The sequence below is a fragment of the Emys orbicularis genome, chromosome 1, assembly GCF_028017835.1.
Source record: "Emys orbicularis isolate rEmyOrb1 chromosome 1, rEmyOrb1.hap1, whole genome shotgun sequence".
Lineage (NCBI taxonomy): Eukaryota > Metazoa > Chordata > Testudines > Emydidae > Emys > Emys orbicularis.
This window is the reverse complement of record NC_088683.1, coordinates 356,307,097-356,329,270: the sequence shown is the minus strand read 5'-3', so window position 1 is coordinate 356,329,270 and position 22,174 is coordinate 356,307,097. Positions and strand designations below refer to the sequence as shown.

Here is a 22,174-nt window from a genome sequence, read left to right as displayed (position 1 = left end):
GAATGGATATAAACTGGCCGTGGGGAAGTTTAGGCTTGAAATTAGACGAAGGTTTCTAACCGTCAGAGGGGTGAAATTTTGGAACAGCCTTCCGAGGGAAACGGTGGGGGCGAAAGACCTCCCTGGCTTCAAGATTAGGCTAGATAAGTTCATGGAGGGAATGGTTTGATGGGATAACGTGATTTTAGTCAATTAGGCAATAACGTGCCATCGCTGGTAAAATGAGGGTCCGGCTGGAGATTCTTGCCTGTATGCTCGGGGTTCTACTGATCGCCATATTTGGGGTCGGGAAGGAATTTTCCTCCAGGGTAGATTGGCAGAGGCCCTGGAGGTTTTTCGCCTTCCTCCGCAGCATAGGGCAGGGGTCGCAAGCTGGAGGATTCTCTGCGACTTGAAGTCTTTATATCACGATCTGGAGACTTCAACAGCTGAGTTAAGGGAAAGTGGGTGGGTCAGCTTTTGTGGCCTGCATCATGCGGGAGGTCAGACTAGATGACCACAATGGTCCCTTCTGACCTTAAAATCTATGAGTCTATGAGTCTATGAGATGCAAACAAAATGCAGAGTGGTTGTATAGAGAACCACCGATATGATTAAGGGGCTGGAAGGAAAAGCCCTCAGAGGAACTATTGAAAGAAATACATATGAGTCGTTTGGCTAATGGGTGATATAGCTGCCTCAAAATATGGGAAGCCTGTAAACATAGGGTTACCATACGTCTGGTTTTTCCCGGACATGTCCGGCTTTTCGGCAATCAAACCCCCGTCCGGGGGGAATTGCCAAAAAGCCGAACATGTCCGGGAAAAATACCGGCCGGGCACTTCCTCTCCCGCGGCTGCTCTGCTCCTCCCCTGACTCAGACTTCGGCTCTGTTTAAGAGCCAAGCTGCCCGAGCCAGCGCTACCAGCTTTGGGCAGCCCCCTTGCCTCCGGACCCCAGCCGCCGGCCGGGCACTTCCCTTCCCGGGCTCCAGCTGCTCTGCTCCGGCGGCGCAGGGTCCGGAGGCATGGGGGCTGCCCGAAGCCGGTAGCGCTGGCTCGGGCAGCTTGGCTCTTAAACAGAGCCGAAGTCTGAGTCAGGGGAGGAGCAGAGCAGCTGGAGCCCGGGAGGGGAAGTGTCCGGCCGGGGGCGCAGGGTCCGGAGGCATGGGGGCTGCCCGAAGCCCGAGCGCTACCGGATTCATGGTTTGCCGGGCAGCCTCCAGACCCTGCACCCCCGGCTGGGCGCTTCCCCTCCCGGGCTCCAGCTGCGCTGGGGAAGCGCCGGCCGGGGGCGCAGGGTCTGGAGGCTGCCCGGCAAACCATGAAGCCGGTAGCGCTCGGGCAGCCCTTTTCACGTGGCTGGGAGGGAGGAGGGGGAGTTAGGGCGGGGACTTTGGGGAAGGGGCGGAGTTGGGGCGGGGGCGGGGGGGAAAGGGGCGGGGCCAGGACCCGTGGAGTGTCCTCTTTTTTTATTTTTTAAATATGGTAACCCTAGTAAACACCCAGGAGGGGAATGGATTGTTTAGAGGGTGCCACGGCTGGATAAGGTAGTGAGGGGAATTGGACACTAATGTTTTGAATCGCCCTATGGGCCTGGCTCCCAGTTGTCCTGCACCTTGTGCTGTCATTGAGATTTTTAAAAATGATAGATGTTGAGTTGTTTTTCTTTGCCTTCTGGTACCTGGTCCAATAGGAGGTACTCAGATCGCATTCTCAAGCTTTTTTCCATAAACACAAGGCTAGAAACGTACTTTGTTTTTAAAATTAGAGCCGAGTTGAGAGTCTCACCTAATGACAGGATCCCTGGGCTTTAATAAAAGCACCACATATCCCAGGAGAGTTGGCAACACTGCATTTACACCAGGGCAAACTGGGTGCAAGCTTGTGTTTCCACAACCATCTGGGGGATGGTTTTCTATCTGTGCCAGCAATGAGGCCTGGATCGTCCCCCTGATATCTGTGTCTGGAACTCCCCGCTCACATGTGGACGAGGGACTCAGCCACTTCATGGCATCAGCCCCCACCCAACTCTCACCTTCCAGAGGCCTCTCCTGGATCCAGATTTCCTGCTGGGAGAGGGGGCTGGAGATTGGCCGAAATGGAGCACACTCTGTCCCACCCCAAACAGGAGAGTCGGGTCAGAAACCAGTGGCGTGGAACGACTGGATGTCTGGTATGTTGAGTGTACCGGGGGATGCCAGGGAGGAATTCCAACAGCAGCAGGGCAGAGTGGGACACACCCCGAGGAAGAATCCCAGCCTCCTACAAGGAGATCTCACTTCCCCTCTGCTGCAAGCCTTCCTGATCCCCACCAATGGTGCTTTCCAGCAGATCGACCCACAGGCACCTGAAGACAGCCAGCTCCCACATGTCCTTGTATTGCTTCATGAGGACCTCAAATGTCAAAGTCCAGGCAGCCCCTGTACCTGCACCAAACCAGGGCGTATGCCAAAGGAACCCATCCCTCTTCTGCACACAAGCATAGACTCTGGGCTGGTGGTTACCCCATGGGCCCAATGGGGTTTCCACAGTCTCTTCATCTGAGCCACCATTTTCCAACTTAAGCCCCTGCTCACCTCTCCAGACATTGCTCCATTGCAGTAGTAACTGCAAGGCCAGAAGGCCACACACCTCAGTTACATTCGCACAGGTGTAACTGTACTGGACTGGGGAGATCAGTCCCTGATTCATACCAGTGAATGAGAGATCAGAATCAGGACCCCGAGAGTTTCCTCCAAAGCAATGCTGCTGTTCTCTAGAGCGCCACTGGGTGGTGCTGCAAAGCAACAAAGCGCACGCAATACAGCTCACTCTGCTGAGCAGAGGAAGAGCTGGGAAAACAGTGGACTCCCCCAAAACCTTCCTGCTCCATACAGCCATGCTTCAGGGCCATGCTCCTCAGCCACACAAACACTTAGCACTCTGCTGTCAATAGCAGAAACAACAATTAAGGCCTTATGGCTTGAAAGCCCTTTGGAAACATGGATCATGACTCCTGCTTGAAGCAGGGCAGTGTTATTACCCTGATGGAGATAACCAAGGCCTAAAGGCTAGGAGACTTGCCCAGGACACAGGGAAGAGAACTGGAACAAGAGGCTTTTCTTATTTATACTATAGGAGCCACTGACTGGGGCCCCATTTTACTAGGCAACGGGCATGAGGGGGGAGGGATAGCTCAGTGGTTTGAGCATTGGCCTGCTAAACCCAGGGTTGTTATTCAATCCTTAAGGGGGCCATTTAGGGATCTGGGGGGGAGGGGAGGGAAATATAGTTGGGGATTGGTCCTGCTTTGAGCAGGGGGTTGGACTAGATGACCTCCTGAGGTCCCTTCCAACCCTATGATTCTATGAAAATGTTAAGCAAGAGTCCCCTGCCCCAAAGAGCTCACAGTCTGACAAAAAGAAAGCAAAGGGAGGGGAACGCAGACTCCAAGTGATACAGGCAGGTTTTTGCACAGACTAAGGCCATGATTATGGGGAGTGACGAGTGATTTCTCTGCATAAAGGTTTAGCAAAGCCTGGAGCATTTGGAAATCAGGCTCCTGTTTAAGGCATTTGAAATCGATCACTAGTCACTGCAGGAAATGTTGGCCTGGGGTCAGGGGAGTCTCTTTAGAAACACAAGGTGTTGCGTGTCAAAGAAAGAAGCCAACCTGAACAGCACACATATATCTAAAGAGAACCACTGCGCTCTGGGAGCAAAGGCAGCCAGAACCATGTGGGGGGAGGGATAGCTCAGTGGTTTGAACACTGGCCTGCTAAACCCAGGGTTATGAGTTCAGTCCTTGAGGGGGCCATTTAGGGATCTGGGAGAAAAATATATAGTTGGGGATTGGTCCTGCTTTGAACAGGCGGTTGGACTAGATGACCTCCTCAGGCCCCTTCCAACCCTGATATTCTATGATTCCGCCAGGCAGGGCTTGGAAGGAAAGCGTTCAGGTGCTTCACGGTATTGTAGAGCAGTAACATTACACCATGGTACAAGCAGCTTCTCTACTTGTAATATCTAGTGGGAGCAAGGCAGGTCTGGGCCTTGACTTCAGGAGAGTTGGGTGCTATGTCCGCTTCTGCCATTGACTTGCTACCTAGGCTTCGCAGGTCTCTCTGTCCCTCCATCGATACGGTAGGGGGGAGACTGAGCCTTCCTTTGCTTTGCGAAGAGCTCTGCAATCTCCGGAGGGCGGAGGGCGAGCACTGTACAGCGTAAGTGCTCAGTATTATCTCTGTGCGGTTGGCTAGGTGATGGATACCCAAATAGCTAGCCGGCTGAGCATTACCAATCTAATTTACTGAAACAAATGGATCTGGTCTTTGCTCCTCAATCGAGCCCCAGAGAAGCGGCACAGGCTGGCGTCTTCACCCCACTGCAGTGTTCGTGTACAATCAGTTCATTTAACACGAAAGGATTAGTTGCTCCTGGAGGATTAAACATGGCTTCTAATCCTCCCCTAGCCCAGCAGCAAACCTGACATGGCAAACCTTCCGTTTCTGTGGGTCAGAAGGTGAAAAAAAGCTGCCGATTTGCTCTGCCCTCTGTTATTTTAGGAAGCTATTTAAAATGTCCTCTAAAGCTGAGCTATGATCTCGGAGCATGTTTGTTGCTGCGGGAGAAAGGAGGGGAGGGCTGGTGCTTGTATCCATTTTCTTGGCGTCTGAGTGAAGTTAACTCATCATATGCAGCTAGCGACTTGCCTGCAGGTAATTAACTGGCTGTGCAGTTTTTCCACTGCAAGCTTCAGGCTTGTGAACATGGGCTTGTGACAGATCCATCACTGTAAGAGCTCCCCCCCTGCTGGTATCATGCTAGCAGAGTTACCAAGGTGTGACATTACAAACATTGAATCTATCTCCCCTTGTAAGTATTTTCACACTTGCTTCTTATCAAACTGTCTGTACTGAGCCATCTTGATTATCACTTCAAAAGTTTTTTTTCTCTTACTTAATTGGCCTCTCAGAGTTGGTAAGACAACTCCCACCTGTTCATGCTCTCTGTATGGGTGTGTATATATATCTCCACAATATATGTTTCACTCTATATGCATCCGAAGAAGTGGGTTGTAGCCCACAAAAGCTTATGCTCTAATAAATTTGTTAGTCTCTAAGGTGCCACAAGTACTCCTGTTCTTTTTGCGGATACAGACTAACACGGCTGCTACTCTGAAACTTAAAAAACAACGGACAATTCTGTAAGCGAGGGCTCTGGGAGCTCCCAGGCTCCTGCGAACAGGCCAGCAGGCAGTGTGCATATCCTGGTGAGTTTAGGAGAACTTCTTAGAGAGGGGAGAGAAGGAAGCAGAGAAAAATAAACCTGAAAGTCAGCAGGGTGCACAGAAAACTCTTGCATGGCAACCCAGACCCCTTATGTGCAGTTGCTGCCGTCTGTAGGGCGTGGGGCTGGCAGGTTTTGAATGAGGGAGGTAGCGGCAATGGGCCACTAAGGAGCTGGGCGAGGCCCTGATGAGCGTATCATGATCAGGGCCAGGGGAGCTGGAGTCAGAGGGCCCATGTTCCCCAGAAGGGCTGTTAGGACCAGGGGAACAGGAAGTGGCTCTGGAAGCACCTCGGCCAGGTGGACAGACTAGAGCAGGGCACAGGGTTTAATAGAGTTCCACTTGTTCAGCTTAACCTGCAGTCGGCTTCACTCTTTGCTAATGAACCAGTGGGTTCAATGGGCACTTGCTAACTACCGCTGGCCATCCCCCACTCAGCGTTCCTCTCCTGTCCCTTCACACAGCCCCTTCCCTTCCACACCCATCCACTCTCACCCCCACACACCCGCCCCACTCACGCTGCGGGCCATCTATTAGGAAGCGCTATTGTCTGGGGGTCACAGTGAGAGACTAGACGTCAACCCCTGGGTTCTATATCAAGCTCTGGCACTAGCTTGCTGGGAAGCCATGTCACTTCACCTCTTGTTCTGCAGCCCCTCTGTAAGTGCAGGGGTGATAACACTTACCTGCCTTGCAAAATTAATGCTTTGAGATCTTATAGGGAAAGGCCCTGTCAAAGTGCAGAAGCCAGAACATCCCAGGGCTCAGTCAAGCCCGGTGAGATTTAACTTTAGGCCTATCAGCCTGAACCTTGCCCCCATACAGCAATTTCTTGTAAACAAACAAACGAAACCCACCTCCAAATTGATTGTTACCTGGTTTCATCCTGACACAATTAGACAAGAACAAGCCGTTAAGCCCAGAAAGCAGGGGGAGAAAATGGAAACCCTGTCAGAACCAGAGCAGAACTGATGCAAACCACAGGAACCATGGGCTCTTTTGTAATCAGCTACCGTATGAGGAGCAAATCCACCTGTTAAATTCTTGTCTTCAGGTTCTGGTATCAGGTACTACAGAGTAACCCCACTGAAGTACTCGGGACAGATAGAAAAGTTTACCTCAGTATATACAGCATCCCTTTCTATTTCCTGCTACTTACTAGAGGAAATATCTCGAGTACTGCAAATACTGAGGTTATCTAACTGCCAGCACCTATTTATCTAAAGCGATTGGTAGGGTTACCATATTTCAGCAAGCAAAAAAGAGGACAGGAGGAGCCCCACCCTAGCCCTGCCCCCGTCCTGCCCTAGCCCCACCCCTGCCCCTTTCACTCCCTCCCACTTCCCGCCCCACTCAGAACCCCCAACCCTCCCCCCACTCCTTGTCCCCTGACTGCCCCCTCCTGGGACCCCTGCCCCTAACTGCCCCCCAGGACTCCACCCCTACCTAAGCCTCCCTGCCTCTTGTCCCCTGACTGCCCCCTCCTGAGACCCTCCCCCCATCCTAACTGGCCCCCTAGGACTCTACCCCCTACCTGTACCCTGACTGCCCCAACCCTTATCCACACCCCCACCCCCAGACAGACCCCTGGGACTCCCACGCCCCATCCAACCACTCCCCACCCCCTGACAGCCCCCCCCCCAGAACTCCCGACCCATCTAAACCCCTCTGCTCCATGTCCCCTGACTGCTCCGATCCCTCTCCCCACCCCTGCCCCCTGACAGCCCCCCCCCAGAACTCCCAACCCCCCCCCCCTCGCTCCTTGTCCCCTGACTACCCCTCCTGGGACCCCTGCTCCTAACTGCCCTCCAGAACCCCACCCCCTACCTAAGCCTCCCTGTTCCTTGTCCCCTAACTGCCCCCCTAGGACCCTACCCCCTACCTGTACCCTGACTGCCCAAAACCTTATCCACACACACCCCCAGAAAGCCTCCCCCCCGAACTCTCGACCCTCCCCGTCTCTTGACTGCCCCCTCCAGAACCTTCCTGCCCCTTCTCCGACCCCCTGGTCCCTTTACCGTGCCGCTCGTCCCGGCAGGCTGGGCAGCAGGGGAGGAGGAGCGGGGGAGGAGCTCCAGACTGCCGGAGGCGATCTGCGGATGCAGGGAGGGAGTGATCTCAGCTGCAGGGGAGAGGAGGAAGAAGCGGAGGAGGGGCTTTCTCTGGCTGTCGGAGCCCCATGTAAGTGGCACCATCCGGCCGGCTGCCCTGTTAGCCGCGCGCACTCTGCATGGGGGGGAAGTCCGGACATTTACAAATTCCCCCCGGACGCTATTTTTAGCTCAAAAAGCCGGACATGTCCGGGGGAATCCGGACGAATGGTAACCCTACGATTGGCAAACTCTGAAAGGCCACCACTGTAAGTGGCGTCACTCTGGATTGTCACTGGTGTAACTGTGAGCAAAATCTAGCCCATGTGTCTTCAGATAACACAGTGTAACGTTGTAAAGCTGCGATTCAGGACTTTCCGGCCTGCATCTTGCTCATTCCATTGGTTATGCAGAAACCATGACTAGGGTTACTTAACAGAACTGTGGCCCTGAGGCGCTGCTGGATTTTTCGGGCTCTGACCGATGCACAAACTACTTTGATTGAAAACAAACACACCCAGGAATTCTTTACATAAATCAGGACCCTTCATCACGAGCTGGATAAAAGGGCGGCATTATTTGCAAATTATACAGTTGCCTGTGAAGTTAACCATGAACTTTTAAATTTCTAACAGCCTTGGCCATTCACTTTGTTTTTCATTTATTGGTAGGAGAAGAAAAAAGGGAACATGGGGTTACACAAAGTCCAGTGGCACAAAGTCATCTCTCTCAGTTCTTTCTGTTTCACTGGCATAGGCCCCAATCTCTCTAGGCCACATGGTAACTTGGAAATCTGCCCTGATTTAGGGGCAGTGCGTCGCTGCATCACTCCAGGGGGAGCCCAGAGAACTAAGGGCGGCTCAGAGTCACCATTCCTCTCCTGCGCAGGGAGGAGGGTGCAGGAAGCCCGATCCCGACTGAATACTCATGTAAACGCCTATTTACTGGTAGGAGTTATGTGGCCAGCTAGAAGCCTCTTTGGGAGCCATCCAATCCGGGAGACTAAACAATGTCATGTGACATAGGTGACCAGCCACAGAGTGAATTACAAAGAGCAAATATTTGAAGTAGTAGTCTTGGGGGACGGCTCTTGAACAGCCCATGCAAACCATTCCTTCCTGCCTATGCTGGCTCAGATCTGTGGCTCATCCAGGCCAGGATCCTGGCTCCAACAGCAGCCAGTACGAGCTGCCTCAGAGGAATGCACAACTGTGGAATAAATAAATTCCCTCCTGGCCCCCTCAATTAGCCCCCTATATGCATGACTAATGAGCAGAATGTATCGACACTGAAGCCTATTTGCAGATAAATCACTGACCTCAGCCTATAAACTGCCTATTGTTAATAAATGTATCTATGGCCCCCTCTTGCTATAGTACCAAGGTGGCTCCTGCTCTTTTAATATATTTATCCTCATTATAGCACCCCTGTGAGGTAGGGCACAGCTATTATCCCCATTGTATAAAGAGGGAAACTAAGGCAGAGTAAGACTAAGGGTATGTCTACACTACCGCGGTAGTTCGACGGCTGGCAATCGAAGTTCCGGGTTCGATTTATCGCGTCTGGTGTGGACGCGATAAATCGAACCAGGAAGTGCTCGCCGTCGACTGCGGTACTCCAGCTAGACGAGAGGAGTACCGCGGAGTCGACGGGGAGCCTGCCTGCTGCGTGTGGACCGCGTCTGAACCGCGGTAAGTTCGAAGTAAGGTATGTCGAATTCAGCTACGTTATTCACTAACTACCGCGTAGCTGAATTTGCGTACCTTACTTCGACTTGGGGGGTAAGTGTAGACCAAGCCTAAGTGACTTGCCCAAGATCACGCAGGCAGTCTGTGGTAGAGCAGGGTCTTGAACCCAGGTCTTCTCTCAGTTACAGTCTAGCACCCTGCCCAGGCATTCTAATTCAGCTAGCTCCCCCCTTGTTATCACATCACTGACATGCCTTGCCATTAAAATATCAACCAAAGCTCACATTGACACAGAGATGATCAAACATTGCTAATGGAACATTTTCAATCACAAATCCAATTAAAAAAACCTAAATGTTCCATGGGAACGTGTCGATTTCAATAACATTTCTTTTTGGAAAAAAAAGGAAAAAATGAAACATTTCAATGTGGTTGAGACCGTCCATTTCAACCTTATCAGAGCATTTCAATTTTTCATTTTGAAATTGACTTCTCATTTAGAAATCTGTTTTATTTTATATTTTTTATTTTATTTTTATATTATTTTATTATACCATTTTATGTTATGCAAATTACAATATCAGTTACCAAACTACTTACCAGTTGGATTACCAAACACAAATTATTATTTTATGTTCATATTATAATTTTAAAATAATTAAACCCTCATTTCAAATTATTAAAAAAAATAGAAAAATAAAGTAAAAATGAATATAAAATAAAATACAAATATAATGGACAAAAAGAGTCAAAAATCAATATTCAATTCTATTGAAATGAAATGTTACAGCTGACCTGAAATAAATTTTTTATTCTGAAATTTCACTTTTGGGGACATTTTGAAATGTCAACTTTTTGTTCCAATCTTGAACAAAAAAAATTTTTTTGTGTCGGCATTTGCCATGGAACAGAAATCCAGTATTTCAACCAGCTCTGCTTTTCACTGCAAAGTGTAGATTTTGCTTCTCTGTACAAGTCTGATCAGCCTGGTTTCTCATGTTGTGATCATTTAGCTGTAATCATTAGTTCAGGACCGAAGCATCTTTCTAGGTACTACCATAATAGAATAGAGAAGTGAAATATCAAGATGAGCCTCATTATACTGCAACTTCAACCCTGTGCCCGGATTCGAAGGCTTGTGACTTGATGTGTATTGATTTATATGCCCATTTATCATATCGTACTGTATATGGCACGCGGTTCTTGCATTTATTCGTTGGTTACTGACTTAAGCCTTATGCACCTGATGGTGCGGCAAGAACGCTGATGCTGATACTGCTAAGTGATTCCTGCTTGTTTTGAAACCACCTTTTATGTAACTCTTCATGCTGTACATAGGTCATATGTTCTCCCCTGCCCACCCCAAATTTCCTTGAATAACCTACGAGATAACTCAGTGAGACTGAAAGGAGACAAACCAGTCTGGAATTCAATCTTGCGTCATTATTGTCTGATACTGCAGCTGCCCCTGCTAGTTCACCCAAATGCTCGGAAATACCAATGGCAGTGAAACCTCCAAACCACGATCTTGAAAAGCCCAGCACTGTTCCGACTGGATGGAAGCACAACAGCTTTATCAGCTTTATCTCACCCTGGTCAGCAACTCTGTCCTTCTTTGAGCTTCCTGTTCATACGGATACACCATAGGAGCATAAGTGTATGATGCAACAACCCGGGAGCAGGCTTGGCAAGTCAATGGCACATCTATGAGATCTAAGTGAAGGGCTAGCTTGAGCCTTTAAGCACAGCCCTTATTAACAGGCAGTGTGTAATGGCTCAGCCCCAGGAAGCTGTTGTGACAAGTCACGATTCCTCCCATCTCCCCTCTTGTTCAGGTGGGTTGGAAGTAAGTTACCACAGCCTTTGAAAGGGTGCCGCTTAGGATCTTTGAGGCAGGGGCTTTTTGTTCTGTGTTTGTACCGTGCCTAGCACAGTGGGGTCCAGGTCCACGACTCAGGCTCTGAGGTGCTACCACAATACAAATAATAACACTGCTCCATTTGTACCTGGCCAGTGCATGGGCGGGAGAGAGCCATGACTCCTCTCCTTGCCCACCCACTCGCACATAGGGGTTAATATCCCAAGAGCAAGGCCTGCATTACACACCAGGCCGTACTCCCAGGTAGGCCATGCAAGGAGGGATGTCTTCTGCCAGGAAGTCGCTGGGAGGTGCGTATGCTCAGCACCTCGGAACATCAGGCCAGCTCTGCTTAGGAGTCTCAACGTGGGTTTAGGGGACCAGCTCAAGACACCCAACTTTTCAGCGCCGGTAGTGTTCAGGAGCTGCCCTGGGATGCGGGGTGTGTGGGCCTGAGGGGACTCCACATGGGCTCACAAAGCAGCAGAGAGCAGTGGCCCAGGGAGGGAGGAAGTGGATGGGGAAGAAAGAAGGTTTGCTGTTGTCTAGTTGTTTACTGGAGCAGAGCAGGAAGAAGGACTGTGGCCTACAGCCAGGTCCCCATTTGAATAATGGAAACATAACACAAACGCAGCTTGGACAAGTGTGCTGTGTGAAATATTAACAGTCCTCCTTCTCCGTGTGGGCTCGCCACCCAGAGAGAAAACATTGTTTTCCCTCCTTTAGCTGAGGCTACAGGGCCTTTCTGCCTAGGACTGAAGGTTAAAAGGTGTAGTAGTATAAAGGGCAACGATTGGCTGGCAAACACCAAGCTCGTCCAGCTCAGGCTCAGGAGAACAAAACAAAGAGCTAATGAGCTTGCATTTGACAACCACAAAGGGTGAGGAGTGGCCACTCCTAAGAGCATTGTAGCCAAGGCCAATGCAATGTTTCCGGGCGTGCGTGCGGGCACTCAGGAAACCCTTGCTGTGCCTTTTTATAGGGCACAGTGTGTGTACTCCACTGCACTCTGCCGGCTGGTGCAGACAATACCAGGGTCAGTGCTCTTACCTCGCTGGCCTGTGCTGTGTTCCCCTGGTCCTTGTGCATGGAGGGGAGGGGGATTCTATCTCCACACTTATGTATTGGCTAAGGAGAAGAGCAGAGTGAAAATGGACAAGCCAATGTGATTTGGGTGAGCTGTATCCTGTCCCTTCCCAGCTTGCAGAAGTGACCAGGCCTCTATTACCCAGTGTTGTGTGTCATGTAAAGGATTTTGCATCTTCTCTTTATTAAGAAAACCAGCCCTGAAGAAAGGGACATGGACTTGAACTGGAGGGTGTCACATGGGCCACGGCTGTGTGCTGAGGGCCACAAGCGGCCCGCAGGCCATGGGTTGAGAACTACTGCTCTACCCAGTGGCTTATAGTAGTATTTGGGGAAAGAGCAAAAGGGGCTGGGTCCAAAATGTAATAGGATGAAATTTAGCCCAGGAAAGTGTAAGATGATCTCATAATCTCCTAACAGCAAGGTCCACTGGGCTGTGGAAAAAATCTTCCAAGGAAAGAGGATAAAGCCCAGTAAACAGAGTAATTTAAAATTACACTGAAAAAAGCGCCGGGGAATACTTTTGTAGGGAACAATCTCTCATTGCAAGGAGATGAACTAGCCTGTCCTTTGACCTTGAATTCCTCTGGTTCTGCAAATACAGCTGGCGGCAATGTTAATCTGAGACCCAGCACTGCTCAGCTTGGAAAATCTAACACGATCACAGCCGAGGTGGGTTTTTAGGCATCTGGATCTCCTGCCATTGGCTTGGAGTCCCTCAGATCTGTTGGATGCAAGAGGCAGGCACATTCAGACAGGATTGTTTCCCATTGACAATTTTCTTTTGCAGGTTGTTGTTTTTCTGGAATGGGAAATGGACTGGGGATGGACTGCAGGGCAGGAGCTCACTTTATTTAGATTTAGCTACATGGACGCACCTGCCCTAGACTCTGGGTGCTCTGACAATTATTAAAGGCACAACTCATCCGAAAAGAACAGATCAAGAGCAAATCCCACCCCACTTTAAAAGCAAACAAACAAGCCAGCCAGTCAGCAAGAGAAGAGGTCCCCACCTTTCTCCCACCCCAAAAGGCCTATAAGACAAGACTGTATTGCATATCAATTAGGCCATGCAATGTAAGAGATTAACTCCCTTCCCAGTATGTGCATATTGGGACCATGACCCAAACTTGACCACTAGTCCGGTAAGAGATTGAACTTTGACAAAGATGGAAAATGGGAATGTCTAAACATTAAAAAGAAAATATTCAGGCATGAAGGAGCTAGTTATTGTGTCTAAGAGTTCCCTTAACAAAAGAGAGAGTAGAGTAGAAGAATCGTCCAGTGGTTAGGGTGCTAGCATAGCACCTGGGAGACCTCAATTCAAATCTATGTTCTGCCACAAACATTCTGGGTTACCTCAGGCAAGTCTCTGTGCCTCAGCTCCCCATCTGTATAATGGGGATAATGCATTGCCCTACCTCACAGGGTGTTATGAAGCTACATCCATTAAAGAGAGTGAGATGCTCAGATACTGTGGTAATAGGGGTCAAATAAGTACCTAAGAAAGCATGGCTACCCTTACCTGAGCTTGCAGTATGCACATCACTAATCAAACCAGTCTGAAAAGGAGCAGACTTGGTGTGAATGTAAGCAGCTGGCTTATTCAGTGATCTAGATGCAATCTCTGGCTGTGGATGCTTGAGTTGCATGTGAAAAAGTTGCTCACGCATCCACTATGTGCAGAATTGCTTATTGTTATTACAGCAATGCCCAGACTCGGAACCAATGTCAGCGCCCCAGTGTGCTAGCTGCTGTACACACACAGAGTAAGAAACATCCCTGCCCCCAGTGCTTATAATCTAAATAGGCAAGACAGGAATTTCCTTTTCACCCACAACATATCAACAAAAGCTTGGGAATGGAGGCGGTGATGTGACCAAAGTCACACAATTTGTCTGTGACAGAGTAAGGAATTGAACACAGGTCTCCTGAGTCTCAGGCTGGTGCCCTAACACCAAAGCCACCCTTCCTCCCCAAGCTCTATGCCAGTAGTTCTCAATTTATTACACATTGTAGGCCACATATTCAGCCACAATGTGTTGCAGGGGCCGGGTGGCAGGGCAGCACGGCTGCCCCGGACCTTGAAGCTCCCAGGGCCAGCCGGCTGCCCCAACCCTGGATCCCCGCCACACGGCTGTCCCAGACCTGGGGCCCCGACCCCGTCGCACTGGGTGGCAGGGCAGCCTGGACCCCTCCGTGCCGGGCAGCCGGGAACCTGGCAGACCCCGGCACACGGGCTGGCCTTTAGCACACAGCTGAGCTGGGCCACAGCTGTGTGCTAATTGGGCTGCATGCAGCCCGTGGGTTGAGAACCGCTGCTCTACGTGAACAAGGGAACAGCCGATGAAACGATATACATGAGACTGCAGAACTGACCCATGCAGAATGTGGGGTCTTCTTGGCTTCTCTGGTCAGCTGACTCCACTTTACCATCCCTCTGGTGTGTCAGCCGGTTGCCAACATTTAAGTCCCAGCAGCCTTTGCACTCATACCCATTAGCCACTTCTGAGGCTACTGGGACATACAAGTCTATGTGCAACCATAACAGGGAGGCTGATTTGGAATTCTCTGGGCTGGCAGAGTAGTAGATGGGGCAGAGGGGAAGACGGTTTACCCATGCGTTAGTGAATGTGCAGCTGTGGGTCAGATTAGGGTGATGCAATATCAGCTCTGTGGAAGCATGGTCCTTTTGCAACCACAAAGGCCTAAAGTTGATACTGTGTACAGGTCAGGGTGTGCCGCTCACCCAGAGCCCTGGACATGCTGAGGCAGCCTAGCCAGGCCTGCCATGGCAGAACCAAGATCTGCAAGTTTGCGTTCCCCGGTCTGCGGAATTATGGAACCAGATTGGGAGAGGTTAACGCACTGGGGAGTGGATCTGGCCCTCCATGAGGAAACCTACATTGGGAACAGATGTTCCAGCTGCTAGGATTATAAAACACCAGGATTTTCATTCTGGTTCAGCTCCTGCCAGAAGGAACCTGCAAAGAAAACAAATGATACGGCAACAGATAGCGCAATTCTAAATGCAGTGGCTAAACACAGACATGCTATAAAAGTATAATAAATCACGGGGAAACCTAAAAGGAAAGCATTGCAGGAGAGTGATAAGCAACGAGCCATAATGAGAACGCTGTGCAACCAGTGATAAATTAATTGCACGGGAATCAGGATTTGTGGAAATCAGGGATGGAAAAGGACTGTTCGGTTTTATCTAGTCCATGCTTCTGGCCGCTGCGGGTTTGTTCCCTCTAGTGTCTATTTGTGTTGTGTCCAGTCTTAGGAGGCACAAATGGACTATTCTTGGGGTTCTGATTGCTCGTATTGCAAAGAGGAGCCAGGGGAGGGTATCTCAGAATGGAAAAGGTTGAGAACCGCTCAACTGTTCCACAGTCTAATGCAGCGTTTCTCAAATGCGGCCACCAGGGGCTTTTCTTGCGGACACAGCCTTCTTTCTGGGTGGTGATCGGGGGAGGGCTCCCCTGGAGCCACAAACGCCAGAGGAGCAGACAGCTGGTGTGAGTCCTCCCACTCTTCAGCCTACAGAATGCATGTCCTTGGCCCACCATCAGCCCTACTCCTTTCCATCACTGGGGTGAAATCCTGAGCCTATTGAAGCAATGACAAAACTCCCCAGAAGGGCAGGATTCCACCCTTTGTGTTTGCACCCATGAAATGTTTCTAAATAACAACATCCTCCTCTGGTCCTTCAGCCAAAATATCAAGATGTTAATCTTTCCTTATTGATCCCCCCCCAGCCCCCTAATTATATCCGATTTTGTCAGTATCCTTTTGCTGTGGTGGTACCTAGTACTGAATGTACTGTCCAAGGGATGGTGTCCCCAAGGATGACGGGAGCAGGACTTTCCTTCAGCTGTGGCGTCTCTATTTATATTATGATTTGTATATCAATAGCACCTCAAGGCCCCAAACAGGTCAGGGCCTCATTGCACATACAAACACGCACACACACAGCCCTTGCCCTGAAGAGTTTACTTTCTAAATAGACAAGAGAGACAAAGTGTGTGTGGGGGGGGTTGTCTACCCATTTTACAGATGGGAAACTGAGGCACAGAGAGGTTAAATGACTTGCCCAAGGACACACAGGGAGCCCGTGGCAGAGCTGGGAATCAAACCAGGTCTCCTAAAGCCCAACAGCATCCAAAATTATGCTTTACGCTATCACATCTAGGTTTGTTTTTCAGCATTCCTGCTTCCCAGCTGTCTCCTTCCCATTGAATAGTTCTCTTTGAGATTTGCATTCCCCATCATCGGCTTGTCTAAATTGGATCTCCTTCCAGGAACTGTGCCCTGTGTCTCACTGTCCTTCCTTCCCTTATGGTCTGTGATAAAAATTAGTTCTCCTTGCATGACATTTTCAAAAATGTTCATTTTGTAGCATATGGGTTAATGAGGCACCCAAGCAAACAGAGGCAATAGTGCTTATAAGAACAGAGTGTTAGTTAAGGGACTGGCCTCACCTCACCTCAGGAGAGCTGGGTTCAAATCCTAGCTAGGCTATGGATGCTCTGCGAGGCCATGGACAAATTGCTTCCAGCCAACTTTTCAGAAATGCTCACTAACTTTGTGTGCCTCCATTTTTGGGTGCGCAATTTGAGACATTTGTTCCTGGTTGTCAAGAAGTTCTGGTCCCATGTCTCACCCCTGTGAGCTCGGCCAGTGTTATGAGCGATGGATATAGGTTGCAATATTCAGATTGTGAGCAGCTAACGTCCAGGAGTGTGTGGAGTTGAGATTTTGATTTGGAGTCATCTCCCATTATTAGAGGGGGCAGACCAAGGTCACCCAGGACCAGATTTGCAAGTGCTCAGCACCCACAAAGGGTCAGATTTTTAAGAGCTCAGCATCCGCCTAAGCACCTAGATCAGGGGTCAGCAGCCTTTCAGAAGTGGTGTGCCGAGTCTTCATTTATTCACCCTAATTTAAGGTTTCGCGTGCCAGTAATACATTTTAACGTTTTTAGAAGGTCTCTTTCTATAAGTCTATAATCTATAACTAAACTATTGTTGTATGTAAAGTAAATAAGGTTTTTAAAATGTTTAAGAGGCTTCATTTAAAATTAAATTAAAATGCAGAGCCCCCCTGGACTGGTGGCCAGGACCCGGGCAGTGTGAGTGCCACTGAAAATCAGCTCACGTGCCGCCTTCGGCACACGTGCCATAGGTTGCTTACCCCTGACCTAGATAAAAGGACAGATTTTCAAAAAAACCTCAGCTCTTATTGTGATGCCTATGGCCATCCAAATGGTGAAGTCTTCTGAAAGTCTGTGGTACAGCCAGGATTACAAACCAGATGTCCCAGTCCTCTGTTCTAACTACTAGACCACAATACCTCCCTTGGCTACAACTTACCTACCTCCAATATTCCCCTTCAGAGTCAGGGGAAATAGTCTTCATTTCCTCTCCTAAGCTGTTCTTGAGTGTTGCCGTGGCCCATTAAACAGCTCCTGAGTATCCCTCCGCCCCAGAGGTGATTACATTTCAGTGATGCCCCAAACCCTTAGATCTAGTTTATGAACTACTTGGGGAGGAGGAAAGGCCTTATATAAATGTACGTTACTTACAGAAAACAAATCTAGGCTGCCTGAGACTGAGTGAATCATGGCAATGTCCCTGGCTACTGAGTGAAATCAGCAATCGGATCCCTTTGCTTGCTCAGCGCCTGTGCTCGGCAGCAAAGGGACTTTTTGTTCACAACCTCACCTCGTTAGGAGATGGCGCGTGACTGGGTACATGTGCACTGTCAATAATGCTCCGGGACCGATGGAAAATTAGCCACAGCATAAAAAATACCTCTTATGACCTACCTGCTGCTGCTTCTGGCTTTCTCCAGGAGAATTAATTAGCTGCCCTGCCACTAGAATAGCACCACGGAGTGGACTGATGTACTCAGAGGCAGCAGAGTGGATAATGCTTGTGGGCCTGATTCTCTCTTAGGCAAAAGGCCCTTTAAGCTGCTCTGGGGGTGAAAAGGGCTTTATGCTGAGTGGAACTGGACCCCTGAGAATAACCCCTGTGGAGTGAGCTTGCCCAGCTGGTGCAGAACCCTGCTCCCAGCCTCCCTCAGCTCATTGACAAGGCCTCTACCCTGCCCTGAGTGCCTATTACAGACTCACTCCTCCTGCTGTGCCGCCTGCAGTGGTGTGTCAGTTCCTGAGGCGTTTCTTTCCCTGGGGGCTTTTCCTGGTAGATTTTGTTCCGCTCCTATCTTAGTGCAGCAGCCAGGCACACAGAGAGTCCTCTACAACACGCTTCTTCACTCCTGAAGCTGGGCCGTAAGTAAAGCTAACTGTGGGAGTGGGACTGGATGACTCAGGGAACTGGGAGCAGGGTGGCAGGAACTTTTGTCTCCAGGTCACTGAGGGTTTGTCTACACTGCCATTAAAACCCCACGTGCCGGCTGCCCCGGGATTGCGGGGCTCGGACTAAGGGGCTGCTTAACTGTGGTGTAGACATTTGGGCTCGCGCTAGAGCCCAGGCTCTAGGATCCTGTACAGCTACACTGCAATTAAACTACTCCTTAACTCCACAAGCCCGAATCCGTTGGCACGGCCCAGCCGCGGGTGTCTAATTGCAGTGTAGACAGACCCTTGGTCAAGTCTAACTCGGGCTGGAAGTGCCCACGTTCTCAAATGGGTCAGGCAAGTCAGCCGAGTGCCCAAGGCACAGTCCAGGCATCCTGAACTGCACTATCATGTCTCATATCCTATGAAATGCATCTGCTTCTCCCGCAGTCTCCAGATAAAAACATACCTCCCACCCCCAATTCTCCAGCTAAACACGTACATCCCTGACACACACCCTCCTCCTGTAAAGCCTGGGAGAAAAGCCAGCCCTTGCAGCGCATCCCGATGGCTATCAAACCCAGGCCAGCTCCAGATAGTTGGGGGCTCTAGCAGTGATAGGGAGGGCAGGGGAGAATGTCCTTAAAGGGGCAGACCCACTGTCCCAGCTGGTAGGGACTGAATAGCTGAGCTGGGCTGTAACCAAACTAGTCCAGTGGCTCCTGTCACCTGCTGATGATCACATCAATGAAGTGGGAGAGAGATGCCCTTAAAGGGGCAGATGCCCCTGTCCCTGAAACTGTCCCAGCAGGTGAAAGGACGGGGGGGACTCCGGATCCGCCCCCTAAAAGTTAAACACTGTGTGACATTTACCCGTAAGCCAGCCCAACAAAGGGGGAAGCCCTTCTCAGAACCTGCAAAGAACACTATGATAAGCTATGCCTGTGTAACACCAAGACACCCTGGTTGTGATCAGCTGGGATCAAACCTAGGACCCCTGGAGCTTAATCCATGAGCCACTACTGCATGAGCTAAAAGACACACACACCTCTTAGCCAAGCGTGTAGCAGGCTCACCGCTCTCTGATGGTGTAGCTGCTACTAGAGGGGGCCAGAGCACCACACCAAGCAGGCATGGATTACCCTTGCACCTGGTCTGCACTGCTTCTCCCATGGTCACTCCCCCTAGAAAAGCTGCTTGTGCTGGTGCTCTAGCACCAGTAGGGTGACCAGATGTCCTGATTTTATAGGGACAGTCCCGATGTTTGGGGCTTTTTCTTATATAGGTTCCTATTACCCCCCACCCCCGTCCTGATTTTTCACACTTGCTGTCTGGTCACCCTAAGCACCAGTGGGAGAATTACTTCCAATTCTCAATGCAGACAAGGCTGCAGAGAGTGTGCTTTTAGCCCAGATGCAGCTGAGCGCCCCTTGCTGGGGTCAGTGGCTCTTTTTCAGCCTTCTTCCAGCATATTAAACCATTTTCTTCCTTCTCAGATTTGAGAGCTCCCCTACACCTGCAGGAGAAAGTCAGGCAGGCTGAGGTGTTGCTAGGAATTCAAATTGTACCCACAATCCTTTGTTCTCTCATAGCCTTACCCCAGAGGGCCTTTGCCTTAAAGGCAGAGCAGGAGCGCCACGCCGCTGGGGGTAGGACACAAGGACCCAGATCCTCAAAGGTATCTAGGTGCCTAGCACCCACTGATTTCAATGGGCGTGAGTGCTGACATACTTCTGAGGCTACAGGCCTATTGTGCACAAATTCCTTTGAGGATCTGGGCCAAGGAGCCTTCCTTGCACACTTTGTTTTCGCCACAGGAGCCAGGCACAGCTGCGGTCCCTGCTAGTGCTGGTTGAAAAAAAAAATGGGGGGCGCGGGAGAGGGAAAAACAGTCTCTCAATGTTTAAACTTTCCCACTAGAAAAGGAAGGGGATGTTTAAAAAGCGAGAGACACAGTAGAGAGCCCTCCCCCCGCCCCCAGCCACACCCCCCCAAATGAAATGTTTCCAAAAGCTTCCAAAGATTTTGGCTTGAAATTTTCCTCAGAAATTGAAAGATAGTGACCAAAATGAAAACAGTGGGTGGAAATCTCCCATTTTGGTTAAAAGGGCATTTGCCATGAAAAATTAAAAAAAAAAAAAAATTGGGGGGAAGGGAGGAAAATTTTTGAGTATCTCTAGTCTCTGTGAGAGTCGGAGGGTAAGGAGCACTCACTGTTAGCGCCCCCTAGAGGGAGGGAGATAGCCACACACAAAGAAAAATCATGACTGTTCTCTAAGGCGAATGCCCAGCCAGGCTTCGGCGGCAGCTCTAGGATTCGTTACAAACTCCCAACTCTGTCTGTGTTATATCTCCTCATCGGTTATTGTGTCTCCAGCTGGTGAAAACGGCAGAGCTGGATCCAAGTAAGAACTACGTGGTCGGCTTCCATCCCCACGGGGTCCTGGTGGCCGGTGCCTTCCTCAATTTCTGCACCGAGGCAACGGGGTTTTCGCAGCTGTTCCCGGGGTTGACCCCTCACATGATGATGCTGACACTCTGGTTCAGAGTCCCCTTCTTCAGGGACTACCTGCTGAGTGGAGGTAAGCAGGGCTGTAGCATGGGGGCAGAGTATGAGGGGCAGTGCTAATGACAGATAGGAGCTCGGCCCTCTGGGACCGCGTGAAAAGCTGGAGATTTTGGAAGAGTCACACTGGGGAGCCTATTAGTGGTTTGGGTTCCTATGTTCTTTGCCATAAGCAAGTATGCAGCCAAGGAGTGGAGGGAACACAGGAAAAAAAGCTTTGAACAGGTACAATCAGCCCTTTAATGCCCTGTCCTTCCTTCTCTCCTCCCCCTACTTCCTTGGTTTAACTGGGGAGGGGGGAGGGTCTGTTTTTAGCCCTGCAGCATGAGCCTTGCAAGCCCATCAGTTAAACTGGGCTCTGAGACTCACTGCCTGGTTTTGCAGTGTAGACGTTCCCACGGGCACAGATAGAATGCTGGAGACTGGGGAAGGAACAGGCAGTGAGAAAAAATAAGCGGATGAAAATAATACATAGCACTTTCCATCTGATCACGCCCAGCACTTTCCGAAGGCGGTTAAGTGTAATTGAAGAGATGGGGAAACTGAGTCAGGGAGCTAATAGGTACGATTTCCACTGGAGCCAGCAAGAGTTAGAGACTCAAATCCCAGTAACATTCAGTGGATGTTTCTTAGGTTCCTTTGAAAATCCCAGCCTAAGTGTCTTGCCCAAAGTCCCTCGGTGAGTCAGTGGCAGAGGCGGAATGGAATGCAGGTCACCTGGCTCTCAGCCTGCTGACCGAGTCACAGTTGCATCTCCACTGTTTAGAGAGACATAAGAGGGAGGCAGAAACCCAGTGGGCTCACCAGGGCTGGCACCGTTTGCATTGCCTCCTCAGGGGAAGATGGGGTTTGTCATCCCACCAGGTCACCAATAGGAGCCCAACCCTGCTCCCATTGAAGCCAGTGGCCAAACTCCCATTGATGTCAATAGGAACTGCACGCCAACCCACCTCTGTCCTTTCCTCCTCCAAAATGCTGCCCCTGTTTCTGTTTATTCATGACCAGCAGCAAGGCTTTAGGTCTCGGTCCAGTAAAGCCGGAAGCATCTGCTTTGCTCTAGCCACAAGAATAGTCTCACTGAAGTCAGTGGCACTATTTGCGCACAAAGTTCAGCACCTGTGTAAGTGCTTTGCGGGATCAGTTCCTGGGTGCTTGCCCAAACCCTTTACACCAGCCGCAGCAGCACTTTCGAAGTGCTGGAGCAGCAGATTCGGCCGTGCCCCTGGCACCCGGAAGTGCCCATTGCACATGAGCTGGCAGAAAGAGCAACAAGGCTTTGGGGTGGGAACTGAGTGAGCAGCCACGCCATAGCGTGATACATAGCACTTT

General features: G+C 50.2%; 1 protein-coding gene across 1 annotated transcript in view; it reads left to right on the top strand.

The window, feature by feature from the left end:
• Positions 1-22,174, top strand: part of MOGAT2 (monoacylglycerol O-acyltransferase 2) — a 44,539-nt gene that overhangs the window by 17,583 nt on the left and 4,782 nt on the right. Inside the window, exon 3 of the mRNA XM_065414994.1 lies at positions 20,657-20,861. Within this exon, the coding sequence (XP_065271066.1) occupies positions 20,657-20,861 (205 nt within the window). The remainder of the gene's footprint in view (positions 1-20,656; positions 20,862-22,174) is intronic.